Source organism: Ovis aries, chromosome 12 (assembly GCF_016772045.2).
Source record: "Ovis aries strain OAR_USU_Benz2616 breed Rambouillet chromosome 12, ARS-UI_Ramb_v3.0, whole genome shotgun sequence".
Lineage (NCBI taxonomy): Eukaryota > Metazoa > Chordata > Mammalia > Artiodactyla > Bovidae > Ovis > Ovis aries.
Window position 1 is genome coordinate 75,037,630 of NC_056065.1, and position 12,012 is coordinate 75,049,641.

Below are 12,012 nucleotides of genomic sequence, written 5' to 3' on the forward strand. Positions count from 1 at the left end.
TCACCACATTGTTAGATTTCATATATGGATTCCACAAAAACGTCACAAGGCATACAAAGAAACAGAAAAAGAATCTATGGCTCATATGCAAAAGATATAATGGAAAGATGCAAAGATAAATGAAAAGAGCTTTTTTTCTGAAGACCTTACGACAGATCCATGGAGCAAAGGCCTTAAAGCGGTGTCTTCTGAGGCCGCTCTCTGGACATAGGTGGGTGCCGGTTCTGCCACCCCACTTTTTGTCAACAAAGCAGCCAGACAGCAGACCCACAGATGCAGATCTCTGTGAAGACCCTGATGGACAAGACCATCACTCCGGAGGTCCAGCCGAGTGTCACCATGCAGGAGGTTAAAGTCGAAATCCAAGACACGGGGCATCCTGCCTCTCCAACAGGGTCTGACTTCTGCAGACAGACAGCTGAGGGGACCGAGCTCTCTCAGACTATAATATCCAGAAAGAATCCACCCTGCCCTTGGTGCATCACACGTGGGGTGGCATCATCCAACCTTTCCTCCGCCAGCTCTCCCCAGAAGCGCGACTATGACAAAACAATCTGCTGCAAGGGCTGTGCACGCGCGCTGTCACCTGCCACAGGAAGCAAGGCCAGGCGACAACCTGTGCCCCACGAAGGCCAGTCAAATACAGCCTTTCACTGGCTCGTCTCTGCCCCACAGGGCGGCCCCCCACCCTGGCCCCACGGACCTGGAGCCTCAGAGAAACTGGGAAGAAATAACAGTTGTTAAGACGGACAAAGAACTAAAGGAAGAAATGTGGAAAGTCTAGAGAACAATATGTGAACCCAGAGGAAATAGCAGTTAGAGACAGAAAACTAAAAAGAACCCGAATAAATTCTTGAGTTGAAACTGACATTAATGGAAAAGAAAAAGTCACTAGAAAAACTGAAGGCTTATTTGAGAAGCAAGAATTAGTAGAACTGATATAGGGGAACAGAAATTACTGACTCTGAGAAAGAAAAAAGATTGAAGAAAAATGGATAAAGCCTAAGGACTCCATGGGACACCAACAAGGAGACCAACATATACACTATGGGACTCTCAGAAAAGGGACAGAGAGAATTCTTACAAAAATAACAGCTGAGAACGTCCCAAATTCCATAAAAGACATGAATAGAAATATGTCAAAAGCTCAAAATTCTAAGTAAGATGAATACAAAGAGACCTGCACAAAGCCGTAATAATCAAACTTTCAAAAAACAAAGACAAATAATCCTGAAAACTGCAAGAGAGAAGAGAAACATCGTATGCCAAGCGCCGTAAATAAGATTATCAGCAGATGTGTCATTAGAAATTCAGAGTCCAGAAGAAAGTTATTGATATAATTCAAAAAAAAAAAAAAAAAAACTCAACCAAAACCCCTCTATCCAGCAAAACTGAGTGTCAAAAATGAGGGAGAATTTAAGACATTCCCAGAATTTAAAACTTAAGAAGTTTGTGACCACTATACACTCAAGAAGAAATGTGAAGGGAGTACTGAAAAGGGAATGAAAGGTCTCGAAGTCTTATGTATAAAAAAAGACACAGAAACTCAGCAAAGGTAAATATAAAAGCAATTATAAAAGCTAGCATTACTGAAACAGTGGTTTGCAACTACAAATTTTGTTTTCTATGTGATTTAAAAGACTAAATTATAAAATAAGTAAATAGATTATTAAAGTAGAGGCTAGCACTACAATTAATTGTGTAGGCAGCAGTATGACATCAACAACCAAAAGCGTCGAGTACGGGGCGGTAAAGGACTGATTTTGTAATTTATCGAATTTAAGTTGGTATGAATTCAACCTGGAGTGTTGTAACTATACAATGTTTTTTTGTTTTGCTTTGTTTTGGTCACGCTATGAATCTTACTGGATTCACAGCTTGGATCTTAGCTCCCCAATCAGGGATCAAGCCTGTGCCCCCTGCAGTGGGGGTGAAGAGTCTGAACCCCTGGACTACCAGGGAATTTCCACGTACAGTGTTAAATGTAATTTCCAAGGGTAACATCAAACACTACAGCCATAGGATATATAAAAGGAAATGAGACAGGAATTTAAATATTTCACTACAAAAATCAACTACACAAAAAAGACAGTAATGCAGGAAATGAGGGACTAGGGAAAAAGCTATAAAGTATTTAGAAGACAAACCCAAAATAGAAATAGGTCCCTCCTTGCTCCAACCAAGTCCTGTCTACAAGAGACTCACTTGCCAGCAGAAGACATCAATGGAGGGAAAACGAAAGCCTGGGAAAAGGTATCAGTAACCACAACACAGTTGAGGAGCTGTACTAAAACCTGACAAAACAGACTGTAAATTAAAAAAAAAAATGGTTACAAGAAACAAAGAAGGAAATTTTATGCTAACAAGGGTTCAATGCTGCAAGAAGATGTAACAGTACAAACGTTTATGCACCTAAAGACAGGCCATCAAAATACACGAAGCAAGAAATGACAGAACATTAGAAAGATGGCAATGATGACCCTGTATGCAAGACAGCAAAGAAGACACAGATGTGTATAGCGGACTTTTGGACTCAGAGGGAGAGGGAGAGGGTGGGATGATTTGGGAGAATGGCATTGAAACATGTATACTATCATGTAAGAATCGAATCGCCAGTCTATGTCCGATGCAGGATACAGCATGCTTGGGGCTGGTGCACGGGGATGACCCAGAGGGATGTTGTGGGGAGGGAGGTGGGAGAGGGGTTCATGTTTGGGATTGCATGTACACCCATGGTGGATTCACGTCAATGTATGGCAAAACCAATACAGTATTATAAAGTAAAATAAAGTAAAAATAAAAAGTTAAAAATAAATAAATAAAGTATAAAAAAAAAAGAAATGACAGAATGGAAGGGGCAAGTACACATTCCTACACAATAAGCGTTTCTCCAGCATTAGTTGGAGACTGTGATACCTCACTCACAGTAATGGACAGAACGACTATGCAGAAGATAAACAGAGGACCTTAATAAGAAAACACCAGAGCTCACAGATCCATACAAAGCACTCTAGCCAACAAAACAGACTATACAGGCTTCCCAACAGCACGTGGGATACTCTCCAGGATAGACCATATGCTAGGCTATAGTAAGGAAACAACGTTATTCACACGTAATTATTTAACAAACAATACTATGTTTATTTTATGCTACAAACTAATTTTAAGTAGATTTTAAAAGGTAGATATTACACAAAGCATATCCTTTGACCACACTAGGAAGAAGTTAAAAATCATTAACAAAGGGAAAACTGAAAATTCATGAAACTATGAAAGTTAAACAGTATGTTTTAAATCAACCAATGGTTCAAAGCAGAAATCAGAGTGATTAAAACATTCCTTGACAAATGGGAATGAAAATATAACATATCAAAACTTATGGGATCTAGTGCCAAAGGGGAAATTTACACCTATAAATGTTTACATTAAGAAATGATACCTCTGAAAGTTCAAACTAAGTTTACAAGTTAAGGAACCAGAAAAAGAAATAAATCCAAGGCTAGCAGAAGGAAGTAAATAATAAAGATTTATTACAGTTTAGTTGCCATATTAGAACAGAGATAAACAAAAAAAGAGCAAAACAATAGAGAAAAATTGAAGAAACCAAAAATAGGTTCTTCAAAAAGTACAATAGTTTAAAAAGCTTTAAATAGACTAAAAGTGATTAGACTCAAATTACTAAGTCAGAAATAAAAGTAGTAACACCACCACTGATTTGACAGAAATAAAAAATACTGTAAGAGGGCCAGGAATAATTTTATGCCGCAAATGGAAGCACTGGATAAAACAGACAAACTCCTAGAAACACAAAACCTACCACGACTTAATCACCCGAACAGATAATCTGAATAAACCTTAACTAGGAAGGAGATGGGAGAAGGAAAACAGCACCCCACTCCAGTGTTCTTGCCTGGAGAATTCTGTGGACAGAGGACCTGGTGGGCTGCTGTCCACAGGGTCACAGAGTCAGATATGACTAAAGCGACTTAGCATGCATGCACGCATTGGAGAAGGCAATGGCGACCCACTCCAGTATTCTTGCCTGGAGAATCCCAGGGACAGAGGAGCCTGGTGGGCTGCTGTCTATGGGGTCACACAGACTCATACACAACTGAAGCGACTTAGCAGCAGCAGCTGCAGTAAGGAGACAGAACCAGTAACCAAAAATCTCTCAATAAAAAAAAATTCTGGATCTGATGGTTTCACTGGTGAATCTACCAAACATTTAAAGAAGTAACACCAATCTTTCCCAAACTTTTCCAAAAAACTAAAGCGAAGGGAAGTCTTCTGAGCTCATTCTGTGAGATGAACATTACCACGATAGCAAAATCCGACAAAGACACAAGGAAAGTTAGATCAACAGCCTTTAAAAACACCGATGCAAACAACCTCAACACGATACTAGTAAACAACTCAACAGCATCTTAAAAGGATTAAACATCATGAGCAAGTGAGAGTTATCCTGAGAATGCAAGGGATGGCTCAACACATAAAAAAAAAAAATCATTGTAATAAGCCATATCAAAAGAATGAAACAAAAAAAGCACATGATCACCTTAACTGAGGCAGAAAAGAAACTTGACAAAATTTGCTCAGAACAGGCATGGACAACTACTTTTACCACTTTTATTCAACATGGTACTAGAAGCTCTAGCTAGAGTAATTAAGCAAGAAACTATATATATTATATATATATATATATAAAATATATATATATTTCTACTATACAGAAAACCCTAAAGATTATGCAGACACACACATAAACACAAATACGAATGTGGGAACTAATAAACTCAGTTCACTATTGAGTTTATTGGGCTTGATAAAGTACAGAAATGGTATGGACCTAACAGAAGCAGAAGATATTAAGAAGAGGTGGCAACAATACACAGAACTGTACAAAAAGAGCTTCATGATCCAGATAATCACGATGGTGTGATCACTCACCCAGAGCCAGACATCCTGGAATCTGAAGTCAGGTGGACCTAAGAAACAAAGCTAGTGGAGGTGATGGAATTCCAGTTGAGCTATTTCAAATCCTGAAAGATGATGCTGTGAAAGTGCTGCACTCAATATGCCAGAAAATTGGGAAAACTCAGCAGTGGCCACAGGACTGGAAATGGTCAGTTTTCATTCCAATCCCAAAGAAAGGCAATGCCAAAGAATGCTCAAACTACCGCACAATTGCACTCATCTCACACACTAGTAAAGTAATGCTCAAAATTCTCCAAGCCAGGCTTCAGTAATACGTGAACCGTGAACTCCCTGATGTTCAAGCTGGTTTTAGAAAAGGCAGAGGAACCAGAGATCAAATTGCCAACATTCACTGGCTCATCGAAAAAGCAAGAGTTCCAGAAAAACATCTATTTCTGTTTTACTGACTATGCCAAAGCCTTCGAATGTGTGGATCACAATAAACTGTGGAAAGTTCTGAGAGAGATGGGAATACCAGACCACCTGACCTGCCTCTGGAGAAACCTGTATACAGGTCAGGAAGCAGCAGTTAGAACTGGACATGGAACAACAGACTGGTTCCAAATAGGAAAAGGAGTACATCAAGGCTGTATACTGTCACCCTGCTTATTTAACTTATATGCAGAGTACATCATGAGAAACGCTGGGCTGGAAGAAGCACAAGCTGGAATCAAGATTGCCGGGAGAAATATCAATCACCTCAGATATGCAGATGACACCACCCTTATGGCAGAAAGTGAAGAGGAACTAAAAAGCCTCTCGATGAAAGTAAAAGAGGAGAGTGAAAAAGTTGGCTTAAAGTTCAACATTCAGAAAACGAAGATCATGGCATCTGGTCCCATCACTTCGTGGGAAATAGATGGGGAAACAGTGTCAGACTTTATTTTTGGGGGCTCCAAAATCACTGCAGATGCTGACCGCACTCATGAAATTAAAAGACACGTACTCCTTGGAAGGAAAGTTATGACCAACCTAGATAGCATATTCAAAAACAGAGACGTTACTTTGCTGACTAAGGTCCGTCTAGTCAAGGCTATGATTTTTCCACTGATCATGTATGGATGTGAGAGTTGGACTGTGAAGAAAGCTGAAAGCCGAAGAATTGATGCTTTTGAACTCTGGTGTTGGAGAAGACTCTTGAGAGTCCCTTGGACTGCAAGGAGATCCAACCAATCCATCCTAAAGGAGATCAGTCCTGGGTGTTCATTGGAAGGACTGATGCTAAAGCTGAAACTACAATACTCTGGCCACCTCATGCGAAGAGTTGACTCATTGGAAAAGTTCCTGATGCTGGGAGGGATTGGGGGCAGGAGGAGAAGAGGACGACAGAGGATGAGATGGCTGGATGGCATCACAGACTCGATGGACCTGAGTTTTGTGTGAACTCCAGGAGTTGGTGATGGACAGGGAGGCCTGGCATACTGCGGTTCATGGGGTCGCAAAAAGTCCGACATGACTGAGCGAGTGGACTGACTGAATAAACTCAGTAAAGTACCAGGATACATAGACAATAATAAAAAGCCAGTTGCATTTCCAGAGATATCACATTATCCCTTAAATTCATATTTTTAAAAAAGGCTCAGTATCCTTAATATATACTATTAAGAGAACCCTGCAGAACAAAGGCTGTTATTAAATACTCAGTACTTTGAGATGCTTCACTCCTATGTGGTAGTTTCAACAATAAGGTTTTCCAACTAAAAGATCCTGATGAAGATTACTGTCTAAGCTAGCCAGGTCAAGTTTGGTCTAGTAACATCTTACAGATTTCTTCGATATAAGAACAACTATAGTTGGCTATTCCAATTCCCAGTTCCATAAACCCTATTTCAAATCTCAGAATTGGACATTTTATTGACAAAGAGAGTGCACTGTGTTGTCAAGGATACAGTCACCATGATTTTTCATTGTTTAATACATACACTAAATTTTGTCAACTTCCCTCATGGCTCAGATGGTAAAGCATCTGTCTACAATGTGGGAGACCCAGGTTCAATCCCTGGGTCAGGAAGATCCCCTGGAGAAGGAAATGGCAATCCACTCCAGTACTATTGCCTGGAAAATCCCATCGACAGAGGAGCCTGGTAGGCTACAGTCCATGGGGTCGCAGAGTCGGACACAACTGAGCAACTTCACCTGTATACTAAATTTTATACTATTTCACTTTCCTTCAATTTCAATTTCTATTAGTTTCTATTGGTTCTATTTCTAATTTCTATTAGTTCTATTATTTATCTTTTCAATCTTCATAAAAAGCCCAAGGTTATTTGGCTACAGTATGACTCACATATAAAGCAAAATGAAATCAACTTTATGGTAATGCTTAAGAGAGGCAAAATGAAAATGGACTTAGTCACACACAAGCTTATTTCCTCTAAGGAGCAGCCTACTTACCCCTGATTACAAACATAGTGAGCCTGTGAACCAAACTCCATACTTCCATTTACAAAGATAACTTGGCCATTCATGGGATCAGCTAGGTTGGAACACAGTTTTCCTAAAAGCAAAAGATCAAACTTGTTTTATACCCATTTCAAAATAGATCTGAATCAAATTCAAAATTCTATATGGCTTGTTAGAACTCATGGGAATATTACTACTTTTATTATTATTTTCTTGCTTTAACTATTATAATGCCACATAAGATTCTTAATTACCCAGGCAACCAATTGTGATGAAAACAATTCCCTGGAGATTTTTCAAAGCCTGAATGCATGGCTATCTAAAAACCTACATTCACACAAGAAAACGATCATTTCAGTAGTAAAATACATACTCTAAAATGTGTGAAAATCTCTAGAGCAATAAAAAGTTTTTTGAATTAAAAAAAAAAATTTGTTTACTTACTTTTACAGCCCTCCTGGAGAGACGACCATGTTTTATTTTCCTGACAGACAAGAGCGAGGACTTGACCAGGAGTCACTGGCTGGAAACCCAGACGACATTCATACAGAATCCGATGCCCAGGAGGATAACCGGATGTAGTGTTACCCTGGGGTGTCACAGTGACAAATCCAGGACTATAACTGGATGCAGGGTCAGCCTTGGGCTTCATAGTGACAAATCTTGGCGGATCACCACAGGCATCTAGAAATAGAGAGAATAAGAGCATAAAAATAAGTTCTTTTATCTTCTTCACCAGACAGGGACTGTGGCCTGGCAGCAGATAGGGAGGCAGTACAGGACAAACGGAAAAGTTCTTAGCAAGATTTTCTATGTGCCCTGCCTACTTTAAACAACAACCTATGAGCTTCTGGCCTGTTGGAGAATACGATGAATTTTAATTCAGCAGTAAATGGAAGAGACAGCATCAATGTGCCTGGTTCTGAAATGTAAATATGTTTATAGGTCCGTAGCCTTCCCCACTTCTTTCTAAATTCATCATCTCAAAACCCACCTCTCTTCCAAGAAGTCTCCTATAGCACTATGTTCAGATTATTCTTCCAGAGTTTGAAACACAAACATATTAGGCCGTTTTCTCTCAGAAGACATGGGCCCAGAAGGCAGGAATCAGATGCCTTCTTTTTCTACTGAACTGTATACTCAGTTGTAACTCAAGATATGCTGAGAGGTGAATATAAAATATACATTGAGGGATTAATAAATCAAAATAAATAGGGACCAAAGTATTTCAAAATACTTCATTTGTTTTCTATTAGTGAACTGAACATTTTTTAAGTGATATATAGAGACACTGTAAATATCAAAATATAATATTTGGATAGCATTATATGAAAAAAAACTTGCTCTCCTGGGTATTAAATATGATTTCATTTTCCTTCACAGATCAATCCTTCAGAAGCTCCGTAAGGTAGCTGGGTTGTTTATCCAATACATCCTGACATAAAGCTACTATCCTGAGATGCTTTTAGAGTTTTTTACTTCTGGGGTTTTTGCAGGGAATGTTGGGGGAAAATTTTTTCTCCCTAGAATAATGTCATTTCTATTTCAGCAAGTCCTCTTCCTTTTAAGTACCTGGGCACTTGACAACCTAACAGATCTGTTAGAAAAATCATATAAAATCATGTGATGGAGACACATCACGTCCTAAAGGGCTAAAGGAAAGCAGAGGCCTCGCGTACAAGGGAAACGAGACAGACCTATTTTGATCCCTGGGGAACATTTACTTACTCCCTGATCTAGGTCTTACTTCAGATTGAGAGAATTCTAAACAAGTGAAATATCACTCTTCTTTCCCTCATATTCTATATTCACTTTCCCTCTATATTCTTTTCCATGATATTCTAAATTCTAAACTTCTCTCTTGATACTAGTCCAACATTCACTTATAACATGACTTATATCATGTCAAGTTAACTGCGCCAACATTTATCAAATGTTTCCAACATTTCTACTTTGCTGATCATGATACATGAATTTTCCTCCATTAACTGCCCATAACAAACCAAAATCAAAAAGCCACAGGTATTAATGTTAAATTTACTGAATACTCTGAGACACACATTCTATTTTTCATAACAGAAAAGAATATGGGCTAGAAATGTTATATAATTCCATTTTAGATAAAAACACACATCATCATTCAAGTATATCCTGGAAGCACGAAGAAAGAACTCAAGTGACCATGCATATGATTAACCTATATGTGTTCTTTGCTTTATGCATTCAATTTTAGTAACTATCTTGAAAACATAAAAAGAAGGGAGAATTTCTGATATGACTCTCACATACAGTGTATGGACAAACAAATGTCAATTGGTATTTTTAATCCATTCAGCTAACTTCAAGTATCTCTTCCAAATAACATGCATCATGAAAAACATGCTTTCAACAATATGCAGTTTAGAACGTTTGCTTTGGAAATCAGTGGATTATAAGCTTCATACACTGTAATGACTGAGTCCGATATCATATTTTTATCATCAAATTTCCCCTTTCTCAGAATACTGAATCCTTTTTCCTATAAGGATTTTCAAACACTGTCAGCATCAAAAAATCATATCTTGACTCCCTTTTTCCTAGAGAATTTACAGTGTAAACATTACCGGGCTGCAATGCTGTACTTTGATGAGTTATAGTCCATGGGGTCGCAAAAGAGCTGGACAACACTGAGCACACACACACACGGTGCTATATTTAACAGGTGCCATTATATAATTCGATAGGCTGCATTCAGAAAATTCTCCAGTTTTCCAGATGAGTTTCAGAAAGGTGAAATAGTCTCTACTATGCGTCAAGAGAACTGCCCACCTCCGTACACTTACAAAAGTTGTCTAAGCACTCCCTACTTGCTTGCCAAAGTTATAAAAATAACTCTCTGAGTCAAGCATAGGCCCACGTCCCTGCCCAGGTGGTACCTTTGAATAATCACGGTCTCTGACCAAAACTAGAACTCTAGTGAAACCTAAAGACTCTTTCCGATTTTTGCCTACACAACCTATTTTTAACCTTCCTTTGGCTCCTCAAAATGGAGGCTTTAACATTTACACCTATCCATTTTATTTCTCACATTCTACTCATTTCTAGACCTTAGGAAAAAAAAAAAAATCTACCAGGTTCCAGCAAATAGCCAGCCTCCTTCTAGGTAAATTCAGCCTCATTCTCTGTCCCTCACCCTCAGTAATTCGAGTTAACCTGCCTGTACCATCTGGAGCTATTGATCATTCTCTTAGCTCCCTCATGGCTGAAAAACTCTTTCCTTGCTATCTATATTAACTGGGTACCAAGTTGCCTGTTAACCTGAATTACAAAAAGCGCCCTTTTCCCCTTGCAAACCTTCTAACCCTAGCCAGGGCCTGCTCTCAGCAGAGACAACGTGCACCACACAGGCTCCGCAGGCCCCCACTTTCAAGGCAAGAAGCTTTCCTGTTCCGCATTCGGCCCAGCTGGACTGGCCACTTCCTCAAAGCACATACCTGGGTACACCTAGCCCGGACTCCCCTAATCCTAGACAGGCCCCGCGGGGCACCAGGCATCACCCCGCCCCGGAAAAAAAAAAACACAGGGCCAACTCTCCCAGGAGACACAGCAGCAGCCTAGCAACAACCCCGGACACCGTCACCACCCTGCAGGTGGGTTCTCGCCTTCCCGACTGGATCAGTCCCGGAACCACTCTGGAAGCTTCGGCGAGGGTCCCAACCCGGCCCCAGGTAAACCCCCCAGCCACACCACTAAGGAACGCCGTCTCCGAGGTGCCCACCCCACCCACCCCCCAGTACACTTCAACCCCAACCCCTGACGATCGCGCAGGGACCCGGCCCCGCGCCTGCTGCCCACACCACCAAGGCTCCCAGCAACGCCCAGCCGCCCGGCCCCGCGCCCGCTCCGGTCCCCGTCCCTGGCCGGGGCGCACAGGCTACCGGAGGACGCGGGCAGCATGAGCAGCGGCGCCAGCAGAAGCACCCCGGCGAAACGCCCAGAGGAAGCCAGTCTTTCGGAGCAGCGGGGCGGCGCCTTCCGCGGCGCGCAAGACGCCTTCATTCTCGGAGAAACCAGCGGGACGCCCGAGACTGCTCCGCAGAGACCTTGCTGAGTCCAGCTCCGCCCGATACAAGAGCTGGATGCAGCAACAGCGCGGACGACCTGAGCCCCACGGCGCACCCAGGGCGGAAGTGACACGGCGAAGGGGGTGGGGCCGACGGGCCGACGGGCCGGCGGCCCCTCCCACAGGCCTGCAGGCCCCGCCCACGAGTGGGGAGTGCTGCGCGTCCCGGGGACCCGGACAGCCTTCCGCCCCGTGACTGCCTCTAGCTCCGCCCACTTGCGGACCTACCAGGAAGCCGCTGCGGCTTGCGGGAAATAGCTGATTCCTCTGGGCTCGGCTTTGTTAAAAGGGACTGTTAACGCCCTGTGCCGGAAGGGTGGAACGTAAACTCCGGGTGACGATGTTATCGTGTACGTTTTCCGGAAGACTGGATTAAAGAATAAAGGGCAGAGACCTAAAAATAGAACCCTAGAGCTCGGGCAAGGGGAGCAGACACGCCCTCAAGACCCCAGTTTGGCCCTGGGATCCAGAATGTCAGGACGCCTCTGCCCTTGCTCAGACTTTGGCATGAGTTAGTGTCAACTCTAAAGTGG

General features: G+C 41.7%; 1 protein-coding gene across 16 annotated transcripts in view; it reads right to left on the minus strand.

The window, feature by feature from the left end:
- CD46 (CD46 molecule) overlaps nt 1–11,548 on the minus strand; it is a 39,416-nt gene extending 27,868 nt beyond the window's left edge. For all 16 annotated transcript variants that reach the window (XM_012187847.4, XM_060396228.1, XM_012187844.4 and 13 more), the window contains exons 1-3: nt 11,295–11,548; nt 7,822–8,061; nt 7,369–7,471 (exon numbers count right to left, since the gene is read on the minus strand). In XM_012187847.4, coding sequence (XP_012043237.3) covers nt 7,369–7,471; nt 7,822–8,061; nt 11,295–11,415 — 464 coding nt within the window. In that variant the 5' untranslated portion in view covers nt 11,416–11,548. The remainder of the gene's footprint in view (nt 1–7,368; nt 7,472–7,821; nt 8,062–11,294) is intronic.
- Nucleotides 11,549–12,012: the final 464 nt, after the last annotated feature.